The sequence below is a fragment of the Corvus cornix genome, chromosome 2 (assembly GCF_000738735.6).
Source record: "Corvus cornix cornix isolate S_Up_H32 chromosome 2, ASM73873v5, whole genome shotgun sequence".
Taxonomy (NCBI): domain Eukaryota; kingdom Metazoa; phylum Chordata; class Aves; order Passeriformes; family Corvidae; genus Corvus; species Corvus cornix.
This window is the reverse complement of record NC_046333.1, coordinates 116,912,104-116,933,392: the sequence shown is the minus strand read 5'-3', so window position 1 is coordinate 116,933,392 and position 21,289 is coordinate 116,912,104. Positions and strand designations below refer to the sequence as shown.

General features: G+C 37.4%; 1 protein-coding gene across 9 annotated transcripts in view; it reads right to left on the bottom strand.

Annotated features, from left to right (window-relative positions):
* The window catches only part of CHD7 (chromodomain helicase DNA binding protein 7), a 133,790-nt gene that overhangs the window by 10,546 nt on the left and 101,955 nt on the right, over window positions 1-21,289 (bottom strand). For all 9 annotated transcript variants that reach the window (XM_039549478.1, XM_039549482.1, XM_039549481.1 and 6 more), the window contains 18 exons: window positions 20,394-20,570; window positions 18,909-19,052; window positions 16,466-16,721; window positions 11,763-11,973; window positions 11,083-11,278; window positions 10,692-10,859; window positions 9,859-10,038; window positions 9,461-9,571; window positions 9,165-9,370; window positions 8,029-8,228; window positions 7,268-7,427; window positions 4,148-4,237; window positions 3,483-3,586; window positions 1,980-2,109; window positions 1,626-1,698; window positions 1,354-1,408; window positions 414-642; window positions 37-245 (listed from right to left, as the gene is read on the bottom strand). In XM_039549478.1, coding sequence (XP_039405412.1) covers window positions 37-245; window positions 414-642; window positions 1,354-1,408; window positions 1,626-1,698; window positions 1,980-2,109; window positions 3,483-3,586; window positions 4,148-4,237; window positions 7,268-7,427; window positions 8,029-8,228; window positions 9,165-9,370; window positions 9,461-9,571; window positions 9,859-10,038; window positions 10,692-10,859; window positions 11,083-11,278; window positions 11,763-11,973; window positions 16,466-16,721; window positions 18,909-19,052; window positions 20,394-20,570 — 2,899 coding nt within the window. The remainder of the gene's footprint in view (window positions 1-36; window positions 246-413; window positions 643-1,353; window positions 1,409-1,625; window positions 1,699-1,979; window positions 2,110-3,482; window positions 3,587-4,147; window positions 4,238-7,267; window positions 7,428-8,028; window positions 8,229-9,164; window positions 9,371-9,460; window positions 9,572-9,858; window positions 10,039-10,691; window positions 10,860-11,082; window positions 11,279-11,762; window positions 11,974-16,465; window positions 16,722-18,908; window positions 19,053-20,393; window positions 20,571-21,289) is intronic.

Here is a 21,289-nt window from a genome sequence, read left to right as displayed (position 1 = left end):
GATATTCATGTTGATTTCCAGTCAGTTAAAACTTACCATCATCCGGTTTGACTGGCATTCGGCACACTCGTCTACACATATTCACAAAGCCATTAAAATACTTTTCCAAGCTTTCATCGGACTTTTTGTCAAGCCTGGCAAATGCTCTGAATTGATTCCACTCAAACTGATGTTTCACAGGATCAAAAATAACTCCGAAAGTAGACACCACACGATAAAAATCAGCTTCTTCTCTTCTTGTCCACCTAGTCAAGGAAGAAGCAGGAGATGTGAGGCCACTGGATAAATGAGAGTCCAAACACAGTTTAAAAGCCTCAAAACCCCCTTAGTTTATTCTTTCAAAACAAAAGAGCAGTATGGGTGACACACAAGCTCAAATAAGATTTAAAGATAGATATCACCAGGAAACTCACTTTTGTCGTTTCTCAGTTATTATAGCCTCCCTTTCTGCCTCCAGTGCCCTCACTTCTTCTCGAGGCCGACGTCTCCTGCGGTCAGTCTTCATTAGTGCCTCTTGCCTCATTTGTTGCCTTTTATAGCTGCGCTGATAGGCAGTAATGAGGCGACGCAGACGGGTAGTCAGGGTTGAAGTGTTGGGCCAGTAGAGTTGCCCTAAATCAGCATTGCTTTCACTGTGCTTGTCTAGAGAACAGAGAAGTTTTTGCACTGCAAAACCAACACTAAACATTTCCAAGTTTCTATGGCTATAACTGGATTCCTGTTTTATCAGATAAGAACATGTGCCTCTAATACTGGTGCATAATGAATTAGAAACAGGATAACTATTGGTAAGAGAGAAAAAATAGAATCAAACCATCCAACTCTAAGAAATGCTTGAGAAGCATTTAGAGATAACCATCAAGCATTATGATTTGATGTTATGAATGCAAACATATTATGAGCACTGTAAGTATTTAAATTAATGCAATGCATCTTTAAATACATTGCTAAGAAGATCATTCTGCCTCTGAGGAAACACCTATGCTTATCGTTTCCCACTTTATTATTATCACTTAAACTTGGCAATTTTCCTCCATACTGAGGAAACAACGTATTTGTAACTTCCAAGATTATCTCGGCAAAACCATCAACGGCTGCATTATGAAACATCCGGTCTTTATCATCATGGTTTCTACTATGTAATTAGAAATCCAGAGAACCATAATGTGGATTATTCAAAGACAGTATGTAATTGTTTTGAAAAATGTGAAGCATGAAGAGATTTGGCAGCAAAAAGCTTACTGTGGTATTGTCCCAAAACACTTCCTATCCCTTTATGTGGTAATATAAACAGCCCACCTTTCACTAAACAATCCCTTTTTGCCTTTTTAATTTCTTTGCTGTAAGTCTTACTTGTGTGTGATTCTATGGACTCCTCTTTATCTTCTGGAGGTGAGTTTGCGAATTCCTTGGGGAGAAGACAGAAGTTATTTTAGTTTTCAGTTTTGACCATATGTCATGATTTGAGGAGAAAAATATGTCATCTGTCTAACACAGCAGCAAACAATCTTTGTAAGGTGTGTTTATCTGGTAGCTCTCAAACTTTAAAACACACATTAAAATAAATATGGAGAATCAATTATAATTGTACATATTTGTAATTACAGAAAATTGGGAGTTCTTACATCAATTTCATCCTTGAAAGGAGTTCTAGTTGGCTTATATTCTGGATCTTCATCCTCTCTGTCAAATTCACCCCTATAAAATATTTTAAAAATATTTTCAAGAAAAATACTGGTTTTGAGAGGGGGCTGATTTTCTGGACAAAAGAAAAAAAAAAGCTACAAAAGCCATCGGTATGTTGTACCAAGTTACACATTTATATTTCATGCTCAACTGTGTAAACAATTCTATGTACTTTGTACATCATATGATCACTTCATATCCTCAGGCAGCATGTAAGTATAATATGACATATGAAACCATGCCAACATATACAATGCTGATAAAGTTTATTAATTTTTTCATGTCCTCCTTACCCATCACCACCATCTGCTAACATGTCTGTCCCTCTCTGTTCAGCAGCTATGGCCTTTGCATCAGGCATGCCAACCCGTTCCAGAAAGCACAGTGCTGGATCAGCTCTCATAGAATTGTACTTCTCATAACCTGCATGCAGAGCGGGAGACAAATGCTTTTTTAAAAGCTATGACCAGCTGTGAATAGAACAGGTCGAGGCAGTAGAAGTACTATTTTCTGGATTCATTGATTTATTTTTAAATAAAACAAAGGAGCTGTCACCATGCTGGAAACATTTAATTCATGTAAAAAAATTGTTCATGTTGGTAAATTCCAACAGCACGGAAACATTTTCCCATCAATAACATTAACACATATAAGACAGTGAAGAAAGCACTAAATTTCATGTCATTATAAAGTAAAGTAAAAACCTTTCACAAGTGAAAAATTTCTTTAAGTTTCCTATATGACTTTCACAGTGGCTCTTGACATTCGATACTTGCCAGTGGAAACACGCAGACGCGAATGGAAGCGCACACATACACACACACGTATTTTCTATAGCTCCAGCCCTGCTGGAACCCTCAATATAGGCTGCAAAAATGCTGTATACATGGGTTATACGTAAGGCCAACGAACCTGTCTTATTAGGTTTAGGATGATGCATGTCAGTAAGATGACACTGTTCCCTCTATGGTTTTCAAACTGCTGTTTGCTTTTTTACTGCCCAAGTTGACTAGATGGAAAATGGCAGATCCCAACAGTGCACTGCAGGAAAATGATTTTTAGACTAGACTTGCCTCAGCTGAGCCCACAACACAGAGCTGCTGTACATAGGCAGAACAGCACAATTCAATTAGGATTTGTACTACAACACACTGCTCCTAACTGCTGTAGAGCCTCAAGCCAAACTGTAATCATGAAAGGTTTTATAAGCCATCATTCTCCCCTTTAGTCAGGCTGGGCTGCTGAGAATACCTCTGCGACCTCCAGAGAATTGGGATTATAATCAGGAATCGCTCACTGTATATATCATGCCAGCTCTGCATCCCCAGCCTTTCAAAGTTAACAAGGCTGCATCCCACTCAAGGGAGCCGGGAGTTCTCAACACTGACATTTGTGAAATATTGCTTGGAACAAAGCCCAGGAGGCACTTGTACAGATTAATAGCAGAGGTTAAGCCCACCGTCCACTTTGACACTGGTTGGCAGAGTTAGCAAGTGAAGCAGTGCTGGAAGCAAAGTTTATGGAGATCTATCTTTCTATTTGGCTATTATTTAAACAAATATGGCTTTGTTTTATTTACAGCCAAGAAAGTAATGTTTTCTTCTCAAATGTTCTGCAAACATTTAAAAACAGCATCTGATATTTACAGCTCATATTATGTTTTTAATGCAGGCAAGAAAAAAGGGAGATACAAGCCAACAGTTCTTTGGAACAATACTTGTTAATATTATGACTGAACAGTCCTACACACTGAAAGCTTTACAACTGAGTTTTGTTGAGAGAGAGACATCACTTACCGTGTTTAAATACTCCAATTAAAAGGGATTTATCTGCCTCCTTATCCCACCAGTCTGCAGGAACTTCAGCATGGAATGGCTCAGGTATCCATACATCTACTTCACTGTCAAGACAGCATTATATACATTCTCAAAGGTATTATTGGACAAAGATTAAAAAAACAGAACAAAAAAAGCCAACCCAAAAACCCCCAAGTGGTTTATGGTGCTCTATAAATATAAATTTTGAGGTAGAAAACCACCCCAAAACCCAATAGCCTAAAAAAATAATTAGGATGGTTAAACAAACAAACAACAAAAAATAATTAATCAACCAAAAAAACCCTCAACATCCCACCCTCATCCCCCCATTAAGCTATTTTGGGAGTCAAATGGTTATCTAAATATGATTCATTTAAGGTCTTAGTATTTTTAAAAAATCTTTTAAATTGAGATAGAATAATCCCTCAATATTAGCAGAACTGCAAATCCACTTCTGTCATTTCCCACATCGTTTCCTCCCCCAAGAAAATTACCCACTGCACTTGATAAAATAATAAGGCTGCCGGAGAATAGACATGTAAGAGATAAAGTGTGACCACCTCTAAATGCTGCATTATTATAGTACGTGTACTTTACAAAAGCCAGTGTCATAAAGCAAAAAATAAACCTGCACTTGCACTAACCTTGAGTCAGCACCCTCTAAGATCTTGTCTGCTTGGTCCCCTATAACTTCTTGTCGTAGATAGTAGAGCATGCGGACACGCAGCAGGACCCTGGAGAGGAAGGCAGAGGGGGGAAAAAGTTCTTAACTTCAGGACTGTTTGCCAACAGTGGCTTTTGGCAGCTGCTGCTGTTCATCCATCATCCTGCCAAGGCTGATTAGCCATGCTGTATGGTAGGCTTGAAGCGTGACAGATGGTGGCACATAATCACCTCTGTGTGGTGCTTTCTGCTGGCTTCCAACAGGCCTGCCTGGCAACTGCTTACACTGCACAGAGAGGGACCCAGCTCAGCCCGGCCCCGGCGCATTTCATTTAGTTCTACCTAGTGCAGCTTGTGAAGTTTAGACACGTACTCTACCACTGCCTCTGAAGTATTGAAGCAAGTTTGTAAACAACTGAGCAGATGGCTTTCAGTAACTGTTCTGCTTCATTATCTCATAAAATTTCCTCAGCTGCTGCCTTAATACCATTTTTGGAAGCACATCAGAAGTTGTAGGAATAAACGAGATATAAAATCTGGTTTTACTACCTTACAATAAACCCTCAATATGGAATGTCAGGTTTTTCAGATTATACAACTTTTTGCTTCTGAGAATGGGGGGGGAAAAATAATCCCCCATTTCCCTTGGGAGATATTAACTACTTTTACTCTTTATAGTTCAAACTGCTATTTAATTTTACCTATGCACAATCTAACTGTTACAAGGAAGTGAAAAATCTTCATTGCCAAGTTAATTTTTCCCCATTTCTGCAATACTACAGTCGTTTTTGGAAGCACTGTCAGGTGTTGTGGTCACACTCGAAGCTGGCAGGAGAGAGAATGGCAGACTGGATTTTCAAGGAGACTAGAAAAGAGGTCATTTCTGTAGAAAAAGTATCTACCTGAAAATAATCCTGCTCTCCCCTATGTTTACCCAATTCAGGGCACCCCCTGCTGCCTAGTTCATGAAGTAAAACCAGTACCAGCTAAGATGGAGATTACTCAGCCCGCCCTCTCACTGTACCCAAATCCATCACGGCAACTGTTGAATTGCTGCTGCTCCTGGAACAGCAAGATGACCAGGGAAGCAGTAATCTGATCACCCACTTGCATGAAAAATTTAGACCACCACCAGTTTTGAGATCTCCTTGTTAGAGATCAGGTGCCACTGGAGCAATACCCGGTTTCACACATGTTATTCAATCAAACCTCGGAAGAGCAGGGATTTGAATTAAGGTCATGTCTGCAATTCAAAACACGTCAGACATGCTTCTTTCTGTATACACAGTAACTGGGACCAGTAAGGTGTCCCTGCACCCTGTGTGGCTATGTAAATAAGCTGTTGAGGGTCTCTATCAGCTTAGTATTAAGCAATAACAGCTGTTACATCAGGCCAAAGAGAGAAGCATGAAATAAAACCCAAGATAAACCAAAAACCACTGGCTCTTTGCACCTTTCAGGAGTCCTATGCATGAAACCAGCATACATGGTACTTTAGGAGAGGACACCAATTCTTACAAAGGCAACTTCTACTGGTACCTTTTGAAGGAAATTACTCAGATTATTAACTGGCTCCACCTCTGTTTGATTTTACCTGTGCTAAAAACATGTGGCTTCTACAATTCATTTAGTCCTGGTGAATCTGGGAAGTGAAGGAAAAAGATAGCAACTGAAAACATTCATGCACATTTACCAGTCTTCCCAGTCCTTGTAATTTTCTATTGTATTATTAAAGAAGCAGTACTTAAAAAATGAATTTAAGTGGGATCTGCAAACTGATACAGCAAGTAATGACGACATGTTACCTGAGAGATTAAAGTAATGTTACAGGAAAGAATTTTATTACTTTAAGAGCAAGTGAAATGTAGTAACAGACTCAAGTAACAGTTCAGAAAAATCAGAAAGCAGTTTATTTGGAAGTGCACTCACTAACGTAATTCTATGAATATCTGTTGTCATCAGCTAAAAATCAAGCTTGGTTAGCATCTGGACTTGAGCTAATAAACCCCTTAAATTCCTTTCCTTCTTCATATCACACCCCCTATTGACAGCCCACAGGTACTTTTCAAATCAATAATTTCTTTCCACTAAACAGTATTAATGAGACACAATACATATTCAAACCACAAAAGTAAAGATGACCTTTCACTAACACTGCATTGCAACTGTATGATATATATATATATATAATGAGGAGTAGAAATTTAAAAACAAAACCAAACACCACAAAATCCCAAAAGCAATCAACCACATCCCCAACTCTAAACCAAGGTGGTTTTGGGACAAGGTTCAGTGTCTGTAATGGAGAATATAGTAAGCAAAACTGAGATGGCATCAAAGAAAGCTGACACAAAAATAAGATATTACAAAACAAAAGCCAAAAGAAAATATGTAAGAAAGGCTCTTAAGAGACATTCATACAACAATAAAACATTATGTACAATGATCTTTATCGCCAAAGGCCTTTGGTTTAGTAACGTGTTTAGAATTTCAAAAATAAAATCAGGATAAATCAATTCAGGTAGAAGAGTTTGGTGAGAAATTTCATCTCAAAGGAGAAAGAATAAATATTCTGTATGATGTGGAGAGCAAGCAAGAAAGGGAGAGAAAAAATGAAGACAAAAGATACACCCACATATAGGTGAACTACTACATGAAACTCGTGAAACTAAGAACTGGATATATGAGTTTAACATCTATGGAACAGAACTTTAAACACCAGCCTGAGGGACCCCACAAGAAGGTAGGAAACAAACAGCTTTTATTTAAAGATAGCCAATTGTCAAGTGAAATAGACTTAGTGTAGGAATATAGTCTTCACTTTCTATAGTAAAAAAATAACCTAATCTGATTCCATTCTTATTTAGTAAGTAGAGAATAATTTTCTTCAGAAGTGTGCTGATTGTCATAAAGAGCTTACAGAAGTATCCAGATATCTGTTAAGATGATTATCCCCAAATTAAAAAGTAATAATGGCCTTTACATCCCATTAAATGGCCCTGTGTTCTAGTAAATATATCCAAATGAAGTTGTGGACTTTTCAAAAGCATGTAGTTAAAAAGAATCCCAAACCTCTAAATGAAACATTTATTAGTACTTACTTATTACAGTGATGTTTGAGATGTTTCCTATAGCTGTCTTCTTGAAATAATACATCTGGATTACAGGTTGTGAGCCAATCAGCATCTTGCAGCATTGGCTGTGAACTCTGGGCTTTTACTTTCTTCCCTTTCCTCCCTCTGGGCACTGGTGCAGACAGACCTAGACAAAACCCCAATAGTTCTCACACAATCTGAACAGAAAAACTCTCACCCCAAACAACATTACAAACACACATTTAAAGCTAAGTATCACTGCTATATTCATTACTTTGTGGGCAACACAACCACCAAAAACTGAACAGCAACTTAATTCAGTACAGAAAATTGCAAGCAACAAAGTCAACCAAAACTTTCGTGCAAATTTAGGTGTGAAGATTTCAAAATTCAGAGTGCTAGCCAGAAAATGGTGTTATATAAATATTTCTTGTAAAAATTCTCATGAATCTAAATGGCCGTAAGGAAACAAGCTTTCTGATTTATGGCAATTTAAAAGAGATTAACTCCAGCAATAGGTGCCAACGAAAAATTATGCTGGAATATTTGTTTAAAACTAATTTAAGGGAAAGAGCACTGCATTCTACAAAGTGTCTGAGGGAGACTTCCCCTTTAAGTACGGACCAAGTCAAAGCCCACCTTACTCATAAAATCTGACAAGATCCTACGACATGTCAGAATGGCTATAGTTTAAACCAAATACATAGCACGACTGAAGCAATTCTTCCCTATTTACTAGCATCATTATTTGATTGTGGTAGACATACCAGAATGATTAACCAAAGCTCGAGTTTGCCCATCTGCAGTTGGAGTGATCAGATCCCAGATGAAACTTTTGATATTTTCATCCCCTTTGTAATGATTAAGACAATACACCAGGATAGTCCGGCAGATGGTTTCCACATCTTGCTCTGTTAGCTGACGTTTATAGCGCCCATGTGAGAGGATGTCAGTCCATCGACCCCAGCTATAAGAAAAATATGTTCAATACAAAAGCCAGGGTACTGGTATTTTAATTTGTGACTTTCAATTGAACTCCTTGTATCAAGCAAGTTGGGACCTCCTGTGTTAGCACTAATGCATTTTGCATTTGTAGGTTACATCAGGGAATCCAACCTCCAGCACCAAAGAGTTAAGAATGTTTATTTTACAGAACAGGCAATAAGTTCACTGCTCGTAAAGCTGCAATTGAACTACACTCAAATTAATAAAGTACATATGTTTAACTCTAAAGGTCCCAGTAAGCTACAAACAGGAAACTCAACCAATTCCTACAATCATGGGATTTGGGGAACCATTCCTATTTTGATCCAGAAACCTATTACTAGCAACTGTTGCACAATAATTTCTAAAATAAAGACAGTCGTTCTGAAGGCCACCATGTTAGAAGTCAAATACAGCTACCTGCTTGCAAAGAGATGAAATTCAAATTGGCACACTCAATGGGAAAAATGTCAAGTACCAAATATCTGAATTTAAATGGTGCCAAAATACCAGAATATATGTTGAAAAAGTCTAGATTGACTGTTGATTTCAAAACCATTTTGTTCTTTACAAATACACTATTACTCTCTTCAACACTTAGAAAAGAGAGGTTAAAACTCATTAACTCAAGAATTCTTTACACTGAGAAACCAGAAACAAATATTCTGTCATCACAAAACCACTTATCTTACCAGTGAGCTCATAGCCATCTGTGAGACACTCAGATACTTTAAACTAAATAACACATATATAAGCAATTTATATATATAGCAACCAAAAAAAATCTAACTGGCATGTATAAGCATTATACAGTGTGATATTTTGGGAATGTGTCCAAGAGAAGGATGAGTTATTTACTATATATAATTTATTTTCAGATCTTTAGCCACAATTAGTATATTTTATTTGCATATCTTACCCATAAACCAACAAGTTCTTCTCCACTCTGAAACATTCACTTCGTGCATAACCTTGAGATTTGTCCTGAGGCCTACGGGGCTTAGTGCTAGGCTTTTCTTCAGAATCGCTTTCCAGGTCTGAAAACTCCATCAGTTCATCCTCTTTGACTGCACTGTAGAGTCTGGTTTGCTTCCTTACTCTTGGTGTATCAATAACTAGGTTGTTCTAAAATGAAAGGGAAAAGGTATAAATTTGGGGGGAGGGGAGGGGGAATCTTCAATTTAATTGCACTACAAACAGTCATAAAGCTCTTACCCTTCCATTTAGAGCATCAATATCCAGCTCAGCTTTCTTTGCCCACTTCTGCCAGAAATTAGGGTCATCCAAAGAAATGTCTGTCCTGTTCCCAGATGCAACGAAACTAGCCTAGTAGAAGTAAAAACACATGGATTGGTTTCTTAACTGCATGCTATGAAGAATACCTATTTTTCACTACCAAATACAATACTTAGGACTTATGAAGAGGTAGTGTCAAGAAAGAAAAAAGGTAAGCCTGGAAGCTATCAGTACTGGAAATACAGATTCCCAACATTTGCAAGAAAAATACCTAAGATAAGTACACTGAAAAATAAATTGACACAGAAGACAGTTTAATATACTTCCACCTATTCTGGTCACATTTTGTTCATTTTCCTCTGAATGTCAATGCACACCTTTGCAAATGTTGAGCCTTTTCCTTCAGATTCAATGGTAATTGTGTGTGTTCGTCTTAAGAGAATCTGATCAATATCCTCTTCACAAAATTTAGACCCTTCATCTTCCTCATCCATCAGAGCACCATATGCCCCCTTTCGAAGAAGATCTTCTATTTCTTTTTTAGAAAGCTGTTGCACCTGTAACACATAAGGGGTTATGGTTTTGGGGTTTTTTTGACACCAGCCAGTGGTGTTCACCTGACAGCAGAATCAGATGGATTGTCCTCTTACTTGGCATTTTAAGAACTGAAGCTCTACAATAATGTGGAAATGGTCAATTAAACATTCATGCTGAAATCACCTTTTAAAGAAGAATACAAACAACAAAATTCTCAGGGTGAAGTTATGTGAGTGGTTTAAACGACTTAATAATTCATTGTCACTGAATCCCTTTAGCTCTGATGACTGCTAAACTCCTCCTGGGAGCAGATTTAACGTAGTAACCTGACAAAAAAGCTAAAGCAAAAAGAAGTCCCAAAGCAAAAAGGCTACACCAGCAAAAGCTAGCTAGAAGAACTCCATAAAGTGCCAAGATCAACATAATGTAAAGGGTGGAATGATGAGAATGGATCAGGATTGAGGGAACACGACTCCACCTGCCCCCTTTTGGCAATAAGTGCGCCATTAGATAGGCTGAGCCAGTTCATGTAGCCAATGCCCTTAATTAACCCGACTTTAAAGTATCAGCCACACTCCATCTGAAAACAACTGTTCTCCAGCTAAAACGCAAGGCAAAGCATAACACGCTCATAGCATTTGTTGATAATACACCTTAAAAAATTAATCCTTACCCCATTTGTGGCATTTTCTCTTCCACTCATAGATTGCAGCACAGCTTTATCAAGGCCCAACTTCAAGCTAGCTTTGTCGAACATTTCCCTTTCATAAGAATTCCTTGTTATCAATCTGTAAATTTTCACTGATTTGCTCTGCCCTATTCTGTGACATCGTGCTTGAGCCTGAAAAAACAAAGACAGATATTCAGTTACAGGTTACAAATATAAGAAAAAAAAATTTAAATAATCAATACAGGGAACTTTAGAAGGTTTTTTTTTCAATACAAATAATATTGTTTATGCTTTCAAGAGCGGGACAACAGATAATTTGTCTTGTAGGTGAAGAAAATTTCACAGTAAAAAGGCAAAGAGAAATTTTCAATAAAATCATCTCTTGTAATATTACCTGGAGGTCATTTTGGGGGTTCCAGTCTGAATCAAAAATGATGCAGGTATCAGCAGCAGTAAGATTAATGCCCAAACCTCCTGCCCTTGTACACAGCAGGAAAACAAACCTATCAGAATCAGGTCTTGAAAACCTGTCAATAGCTGCCTGACGCAAGTTGCCTCTCACTCGACCATCAATTCGTTCGTATGGGTACCTGAAAAATAGATGCATTATAGAGATTGCTTTACTGCCATGGCATTGCTTCTTTAGAAGAATATGCAATTAAAAACAACAAAGACAAATATGCTACTATGGGGTCAGAAGAACTACAACTAAGAGACTAACTTAATCAGTAAAGACATACTACTTTGTCTCTTTCCTTAGTAAAGAACAGACTGACTCCAAGGAATTCAATAAAAATTTAGGCCTAAACTAAAAACTCTAGAGCCACCAAAACATTTAACTGAGAGTTAAACTGAGAACCTAACAGCTCTCCATATGGGGTAATTTTCTATTCACCCAAAAGAAAAATCTCAGTACTTGCAACCTCCAGGTTTGCTCTTTCCCTTATTCAGATCACTATACAAAATTCTGTTTTAATTTCTTCCCTTTCTACATGGGTTTCTACACAGGTTAAATGTGGTGGTCACTGAGGAAGGCACAGTTTATTTACAGTTGTATTATATTGTTGCTCTCACCGTCTTTGAATGAGGTAGTCTTCCAGTATGTCCAAGCAGCGCACCATCTGGGAAAAGATAAGCACCCTGTGGCCACCAGCCTTCAGTTTTGGCAGCAGCTTGTCAATCAGTACTAGCTTGCCAGCAGCCTGGATCATTGCCTGGAGCTGAAAATCTGGAGAGTCGGCATTGTGTGTTTCTTTAAACTCTTCCAAAATTTTCTCTTCAGCACCTGCAAAGATTGGACAGCAATACATGAACACTGCAAAGGGTTTTATTAATAAACAATGAGCTCGCCTTCAACACCCTATAGAAACTGCAGGAATGTTTTAAGCACTATGTAAATAAACATTTATAAAAAAAAATAAACATTTATAAAAAATATTAAGCTTAAATTTAAAGCAAACATATACACAAATACAGCCTAAATAAAAAATAACACTGAAAATTCATTTTTCCCTCTTTTGAACAACACTAAACTCTTTCCTAAATAAATTCATAGAACTATTTGATGCACACAATTCAATGAAAAAAAAAGAAAAAAGATGAAAAAATTAAACATATTTCAACTGATAAAATTGAGTTTTTGTCCTTTTAAAAATGCAACATGAAAGAAAAAAAAGTCTTGTTTCTACAAGAAAATACAAGGGATACAAATAACATTTAATGTCTGTGCCTCTGAAATCAGCCTTAAACATCCACATGACCTGAAACCTGCTCCTTTCATTATTAATTATAAAACCAAAATCCAAGTAATTAAAAACCTCTTCACTGAATGTATTTTTTTTGTTCAGTTTGATGAAGCTATCCAATGTATTTATTTTTTCCAGCATTAGTCAAAAGTTCTTTCTGGTCACTCGCTTTGCCTATGAATGATATGCACAGCAGCAACTATTTGCTTGTTCTGCTCACTATCAGGAGACTACAGACCAAGTTTAAGTCTTCTCTTCAACCTCTCCTATGCTTTTACTCCATTTTTTATTTCACTTCTACAAACAGTGGACAATTCCAAGAACTATCAGATTGCTCTTCTTGGCACATAAAGGGTTAGGAATCTTTGTTTTAAGCTTATTTCACCTCCAAACAAACCCTTTTTTGGAGCCATCTTTTTTTGCCTCTGCTTTGGTTTTTTTTTTAAACAAAATGTAGTTTCTAAAATATTTCTGGTTTGTCTAATATTCAGCTTCCATACTGCTTTTGAATAGCACACGGAAAGATGGAAGGGTTGGGGGAGGGGGAAGAACAGCTTACTGCCAGGCTTCTGCTGAGCATCTCTCTCTCAAATCCCAGCTCTAAGTAGATGCCTGTAAACAAACACGGAAACGCACCCTCCCTGTGTGATCGCTGGTTCAGTGCCTGCTGTAATGCGGTGCCTGAACCAGATTTCACCCAGAGCAGGCTGCCTGACAGCTTCGTGCTGCTCCATGCACTCCCACTACTCGCTTTTACAGAACCTGATGGACTCAAGATGTGATCACATTTCAAGGTAGTTTTATGTCCCTGGATTCTCCTGATCTGGATTCCCTGCTCCAAGCACTACTCATCCTAATGGTTTGCAGATAAGAAAAGTAAGCCTGGATGAAATTAGTGTAAGCAGACACTCAAAGTTCCTTTCAATCGTATCATCTCCCATCTTTGCAAAAAAAGGTAGAATTTTGGGCACTAAATCTGCAATTCTGTACTGAACTTTGGCAATTTCAGGATACAGCAGGCTGTCAAGCAGTTCGTATACAGTAATTTCAGTAATCTTTCCAAGTTACATCCATTATTTCTTACTCAACTGTGATATCCAAATTTAAGTTTCACTACTATGAATCAAACCAATACGCAAGAACAGCATCTGCAAAAGCAAACCACACCGCAACAAACCCACAATCTGGTCTAATGAATGGTGAATTTGTAGTATCAGAGCTTGGCCTTAGCAGGACCCAAATCCACTACAGATAACTCCAAAAATCTGCTCTTTCAATAACTCTGTCCTAGCTAAATCCTGTAAAAGACCCTCCTGGTTTTTTAATTCCTATCTCAATTGCAATTACAACACGTACATTGAGCAGCTTGTTACCCAGAAGTTTCTTGATGCAGTAACTTGCAGGTCTGTAAAACTACTTGCTATTCTAGCTGATTTTTAGCAGGGGATGAAAGGAAGGTATTTGAATGTGTGTTTGGATCAACCAGGGAAACCCCCACTTCTACTCTTCATTAAGAGAGGCTTCCAGGGCTCAAGGGGGCATAACAAAAAGAGTGAGGAGCCTTTCTGGTGTTCAGCATTAGGCTGTGTAAGTATAGAGGCATTCCCCACTGCTGGTTCTTGGAGACAGAGAGAGGAATGATGTATAAATACTTGAGAAGGGTTGCTATGGAGAAAACAAGGGGTCCAGCCCTAAGAAAAATGACAGACAGTGCTTTACCCAAGTTGGCTGGAGAATACCCAACATACAGCAACTACCTTGAGAAGTCTCCTCCCAGTCTCAGCAGACCACAGAATACATCTATCAATCAAGAAAGCAAGCCCCACTTTGCATTCAACTCCTACCATACTATTTTCATCATATAGCCTTAACTGAAGGTTATATAGAAGACTTGCTTGCAAATCTTACACAAAACAAAACATGTTCAAATGTTCAAATACATGCGCACTACTGCTGGGTCACAAACCCCACACACTTGGAAGAAAATGAGAAGGATTCAAAAACACTTTTATAAAAGCAGTTAAGCCTAGAGAACAGAACTTGCTACTGCAACAAATCATTTATCATGAGAGTAGTATGCAAGGATAAGTACTAGCACTGCAAAAACTCTTAGCAGAAATAAAATAAACTTGTGCCATTACACTAGCTAAAAAGCTGTTAAATATCAATCAACAAAACAGAACCTTGGGCTCAGGCGACTACAGGATGTAGGAGTATTTTCTGTCCTAGAACTATAAAGGATGTATTTGTTTAGTTCCATCTCCACATCAGGATTTCTTTTTCCCCTCAAATCTGAAGGTTCAACTCACCTGCCACATTGCTGAATGATACCAAGCAAGTCCAAAGGTTCAAAAAGTCACAAAAATGTTATAAAGGCAAATGCATTCAAGAGGCAAACCCACCTCCCTTTATTAAGATACAGTCATCAAAAAATATTTGAAGTTTTCTAAATAAACACCTGAACTTTAGAAGTCTCTAAATTATATTAAATGATACAAGACTTCTGAGGGAAAAAAAAAATCCCTGCTGTAGGCAACACTACAAGCACTACTTATAAACTCTGTTTGACAAAACAAAGTAGCAGCAAAATATTCAGGTTTTTTTCTTTTAACAAACATGAAATAAGGAAAATTAATAGCAAGGTTAAAAACAGCTGAAAGCCAAGAAGCATCAATTCAGATGCTTATAACCTGAACATCCGAAACTATTCTGATAAACTCATTTATATAATGGACTAACTTAAGCCCAAGAATCAAGTAAAAAACCCAACAAACCCTGCACCAGAACCACAAAACTACTTCACTATATGTCATATGAGTTTAGAAACTGAACAGCCACCAGCATGGATGAGTTGAAGTACTTTGGAGTAAGCCTATATCATGTCTTTGGAATAATTACTTGTGCATGAAATATAATTAGATGTAATTTTGCAGATCAGTTTAAGCATTTTTCCCTCCATTTAAACAAAAAATGTCAAGGAGAAGAACTTAACTACTGCAATATGGAAGTTATACAATAAAAAACCATTTCAGGTTTTTTATTGCATAACATATGGCTCTTGAACAAAACAGTCTTTCATCATGAAGCCTATAACCAGCATAAACCAACCATAAATCATATTTAGTAAGAAACAGGAGCTGGGAAACAAGAAAGTAGTAGAACGCAACCCTTTATGGAGGCTTGTGTTACATCCTCAAAGGGAAGAACTGACCAACACATACAAGTTTACCATACTTCAGACAGCTATAGCTGGCTGGTTCATCATAGAGTTGGTCACTGGAACAGCCTCCCCAGGGAAGTGGTCATGGCACCATGAGTCAAGAGTTTAAAGACCATCTGGTCCTTAAGTCATATGATTTAGTTTTAGGTAGTTCTGTGAGGAGCAGGGAGTTGGACTCAGTAATCCCCGTGGGTCCCTTTCAACTTAAGATATTTTATGATTCTATACTACTTGCCAAAGATAATCCTGATGTAAAACCAATACCATCACACTGAAAAACAGTCATTAAAGTCTAATATGACATTCATCCTAATTTTTCTCTTACTAGTCAAATTAAGAAAATCAACTGACAACATGTGCTATAAAAGCAGGCTTGATCATGATTTCTTACCCTGCAACTTTTTATTCAGAAATTTTAAGTTACTACCTTATGATGTTCTACAGCAAGAAAGTAAATAGCAGCTAACTATAACTGAAGAAAAAATTGCCATATTTATGCCAGCATCCAACAACCTGCATGACAACTGAAGTCTTGTTTGTCACAAATAATAGAAAGGAAAACTTTATAATACCAACATTAACTCAGTCAGGACTAAATTTGCCAGGAAGCCTTGGGAAAAAGCAGCACAGATGCCTGCAAAAGCAGTGCTGTCCTAGCTAGCAGATATCCATACCTATGACAACCTAAAAGGTTATCTCACTTTTCTACTTAAAATAAATGAATAAACATAAAGACACACTAAAATGGAATTTATACGTAGTGAACATCTTTACAACCACTTCTCAAATGAGGAGAAAAGTAGGCAGCCTACCATTAATAAGGTATGGATGATTGCAGCATTTTCTTAGTTCCATCATAGTGTTTAAAAGATTAGGTACATTTGCCTGACCTCCACCCTTGGAAAGAAATGTGAAATTCTTTTCAAGAATAGCACGGTAGTATTTCTTCTGAATATTTGTCAGCTCAACTTCAATGATGGTTTCCTCTTTTGGGGCCAGGTTCTTTTCTACATCCTCCTTGAGACGTCTCAGCATCATTGGCTTCAAAATAGCTTGCAGTTTTTGCACCTGGAAAACAGATGTTTAATGAACTAGCTGAATTAAAACTGCTAAGAATCAAATACTCATTTTTCAATTCCCTTAATTCTAAAAATCTTTGTTTTCTACCTCAGATGCCAAGTAGAGGGCATTCATAAAAAATCTTTCCTCAGTGACTCAGCAGCAGGTTCTCCTTGTTAACTCAGTGACATGCACACTTCTAAAGTCTATTTTTGGTGTGTAGACCTTCTGTTTAGTGATGTCTCTTATTAAATAGACCTCACTGAGATCTATTCTTCTAGACAAGGACTGTACAACACACAAATCATGCAGAGCTAACCCTTTGTTAAATAAGCAACTCTGACACTTTAAGATAACTTTTGCAGTTCACTTCTAATTACTAAGCAGTATTTATTGCTACTTTCCCACTTCAGGTATCTGCTTCTAATTATTTTCTTATTTCCCTAGTTTTGACATCCACTGAATTAGAAAACTGTTTAGGACTGGTCTAAAAATGAAAACATTGTATTTCTGTTAATTTTAATGGCACTGATAATTTTTAGTGTCTCTAGGTTTTGTGGCATATTCTTTAAGATATCCTAAAGGGTGGGAGGGGCAAAGAAGAAAATGTCAGTTTTCTTTAAAAAAAGGCTAAGTTTTTTAAAGTTTTTGTGAAGTCCCTTACATGAAAAGTTCAAACATACTCCATATTAAAAAAACCCAAAACACCTGGCATTTAGGTTGTGTCTCAAAGTACAAACCAGCTCAGTGCTGAAGAGCTAATAATTCACCCTGAAATTGGTCATCATCTCCTGATGCAGAGCCACACAGCAGAAACAAGAACAAAAGACACTTTCTCCTGAATTTACATCATTCCATTCCCTTAGTAATAAAGCAACTTCAGAACACAAGCGGTAATTAGCACGGAGGGATGAACAGTTGAGAAAATATATGGAATAGGATTGCAAGGAATGGAGGAGAAACCCCAAGTCATTAACACATAACCTGTCCCACTTCTTGAAAGACAAACCCAATTCCAAAACATCTGAGTGTCAACAGATAAGGAAGTTCTTCTGAACTTATTGGACCAAGCAATCAAGGCTCTAATTCTGATCATGTCCAATGGCATTATTTTAGTAACAGTTCCATGTGTGGCTTCAAAAGCTACAGTCATTTTGAACTGGCCAGACAAAAGCTGCATTGACAGTTAGGATATATTAGCTCCAGCTCAAACACTGCACTAACAGGACTACATGGCTTCTGCATCAGAGCTGGCTCACTTTCAGTCAGGTCAGTGTCCATTCTGACATGCAATAGCCTGCACAACCTATGGAAACATATCCCATGATTTTGCCAGGAGGCCAGGGGCTAGAGGAAGAGCTATTTCATAATTTAATCTATTATGTATGAAAGAGTTGTTCTCAAAGAAAGTCAACAAATTCAAGCAGTCAAAGTTAAGAGATATCAAAAATTGAATTTTCAGACAAAGACAAAAAAGTTGCATATAAAAAAGCATGCAGTTATTATCACAGGATGCAAAGGGCCAAATTAAGATGCCATGCTTCAGTTAACTCCTAATATTGAGGTGGTTTGGCCTTTTGAAACATTTTGATACATAGAAAGAAACATTTTACATTTTAGATATAAAACATGTTGCACCTAGGGTCTTTCATTTTGTATTGATTTATGCATTTCTGCTATTGGACAGACTGATAAATCTGTTTCTGAGTAAAAAAAAGACCTCCCTCCATTTGGTTACCTCTTACTAAAGTGGGTTTCGAGTATGTTCCTGTTTGCACTTAAATAACTGAGAAAACTCTCAGATGTCAATTCCACAGAAGTTCCAGGGACAGTCCCTTCACTTGGATGCTTAAGGAAGAATGTCAACTGACAAGTTAATTCTCTTACAAGTATTTGCATCCAGAAACCATTACAAGACACCCCACTTCTATTTTTAAGCACTGCATTTTAACAAAGGGATTTTTTTCCTGTTTCTGCATGACCAATGGACAAAGGACTAAAAATAAAAAAACAGAACAGTGATAGGGCAAAATTACTTTTGGCCAAAAGCAAAAAACCATCAGCTGAATGAAAATAAACAAACAAAAGAAGAGATAAACCCACTATGGTCTTCCAGGAAGTAAATAGGTATCAGTTGAAAAAACAAGTAATGAAGTATTTTCTAAATAGAAAAATAAGTATGCAAGGTAAGTTTACCTGCTCTTCAGTTTTAAGATCCCCAAATTCTTGCATGAATGTGGTTTCTGAGGGAAAGCGACCTGGTTCCAAGAAGTGAAGCAAGCTAAACAGCTCTTCTACTGTATTTTGCAAAGGGGTTCCAGTAAGCAGAACTTTATGCTCCTGAAAGGTTAAGAAATAATTCCCTAGGAATCCATCACTATAATTTTCAATGGAAAAATACACAGAATTTTTTCCCCTTGTCACTATGTCTGTCTCACCTTTGCTTCCTCTCCCCTCCCCCAGCTACTTACATAAAAGTCTTCTCAAGACATTTCTAACTGGTACTCTGGTGTTCCTTCAGTGATAGCCCAGAAAAACACTTCACTACTTAAGCAGCTTCAACAGTCCTCCAAGATACAAGAAGAAATTTTACTGGTCCACCATGTCCCATCCCTTTCACAAGTACAATGAACTTTAAATGGTAAAATAACAGTTGAACTTATCCCACCATTTGCAGTAAAAATTCACTCATTTACCACACCTCCAATTGACCTCAGTGCACTGACCTCCTCAGGGCAGGAGATCAACACAGGATCTAACAGGAAATCTGAAGGAGAGTTCTGCTTTCCTACTACATGCTACAGAGCATGAGAGTGGCAGAGACAAAAGTTGCATATTGTTTTAGAGAAGGAGCCCAGACAGGTTCAGCAACTAGCTCAGAGCCAAACATAAATTTAGCAGTGTAACAAGAACTTATGAGAGAAGTCCCATGTCTCTATCTATAGTCTATAAGACTATAAGCTCAGCTCTCCTCTAATAGCAACCATAAGAAAAACAAATGGTACACAGTATTTTTACAAACCAAATTATGGGTATTAGCTTAGCATGACTGCATTACTCTCATGTTTTTAAATATTCTGCCCAAAAATAAGTAATTATTGTGTCTTTTAAATGGTAAATACCTGTACATTATCTTATTTTTCTCTATGAGTTTCATACACCTATTTTGTACACATACCATAATACTTGTTTATGTGACCATCAGAAACCAACTCACTTGCCCTTCCATAGTCAATGTGAAAGAACATCCTTATGGCCACGCAACAGATTAACATTAGGGCTGATATTAATGCAGAGCAGTTTAACTCTCATGGACAAATTTGGCCCCCTGACCACATTATACTTTTAAATAAATGTCTATCCTAAGAAGTGACTATGGATTAAGCCACATGAAGGGAGAGAAAAGAAAGAATAAATTTATCTTTATTCTCTTAAGAGAAGCCACATAATTCTATATCTAAATCAATGAAAAAAAACTTATTAAATATCAGCAGTCCAAAACTGAAGGTATGCATATACTTCAAGGTATCTTACAGACTTTCTCATCTGCCTTCCCTCATTTTTCTTAACACTTGATGATTTACTTGGGAAAAAAATATTTTCTTTTATTTTTTGATTAAACCGTAAATCAGAAATAATAAAAATACAGAAGACTCAAAGATACGAGATGTTCACACTGACCAGGTCCATCATCTTGAGTCCTTCCAAAAGCTTACAGTTCCTGTTTTTCAGCCTGTGGGCCTCATCAATGACCACGCAACGCCATGGAATGTTACGCAGCTCCGGGCAGTCAGTCAAGATCATTTCAAATGTTGTGATAATGGCATGGAACTTGTAGGACCCCTTTATCACACGACCCTAAAAAGAACAGCAGATGTTGAAGTAAACTCCCTGGCAAAGAAAGGAAGCAATTTTTTTCATCTTCAAATTTCACTGTTTAAACATACAAAACAGTACAATGGACAAGACATTTAAGGCAAATTAAGTCATTATTGCTGACTAAATGGGAGAATACAATTCTGTAAGTTTGCTACTGGCTTCATGATAGCTGTTTTTAATCCGGTAAACAGGCCCACAGAATCACTGCACATTGATTACAAAGAAGTTATGCAAGTATTTCAGTTGTAATTCATATGGATTACACTAATGCCTTGAGGCATTAATGTATTGCTGCAATATTGAAATAAGGTTTTCAGACTTTGTCAAGACAATTCTCTTTTTACTTCTGAATTGAAGGTACATGAAGGTTCTCCCAAACAATCCAAATACAGCAAAAGTGCATTAAGGCTTCCTTTTTATGACTATTTGAATATTGCGCTCACTGTTATTAGTTTGGGTTTTTTTCCTGGTAGACACTAGGGATTCAAAACACCTACAATTCATAGAATGGCTTGGGTTGGAAGGGACCTTGAAGACCATCTAGTTCCAACATCCCTGCCATGAGCAGGGACACCTCCCACTAGACCAGGTTGCTCAAAGCTCTGTTCCATCTGGCCTTGAACACTTCCAGGGATGGAGAATCTACAACAACTCTAGTGAACAGCTTTGACAGAAGCAAGTATCTGAACTTTTAAATG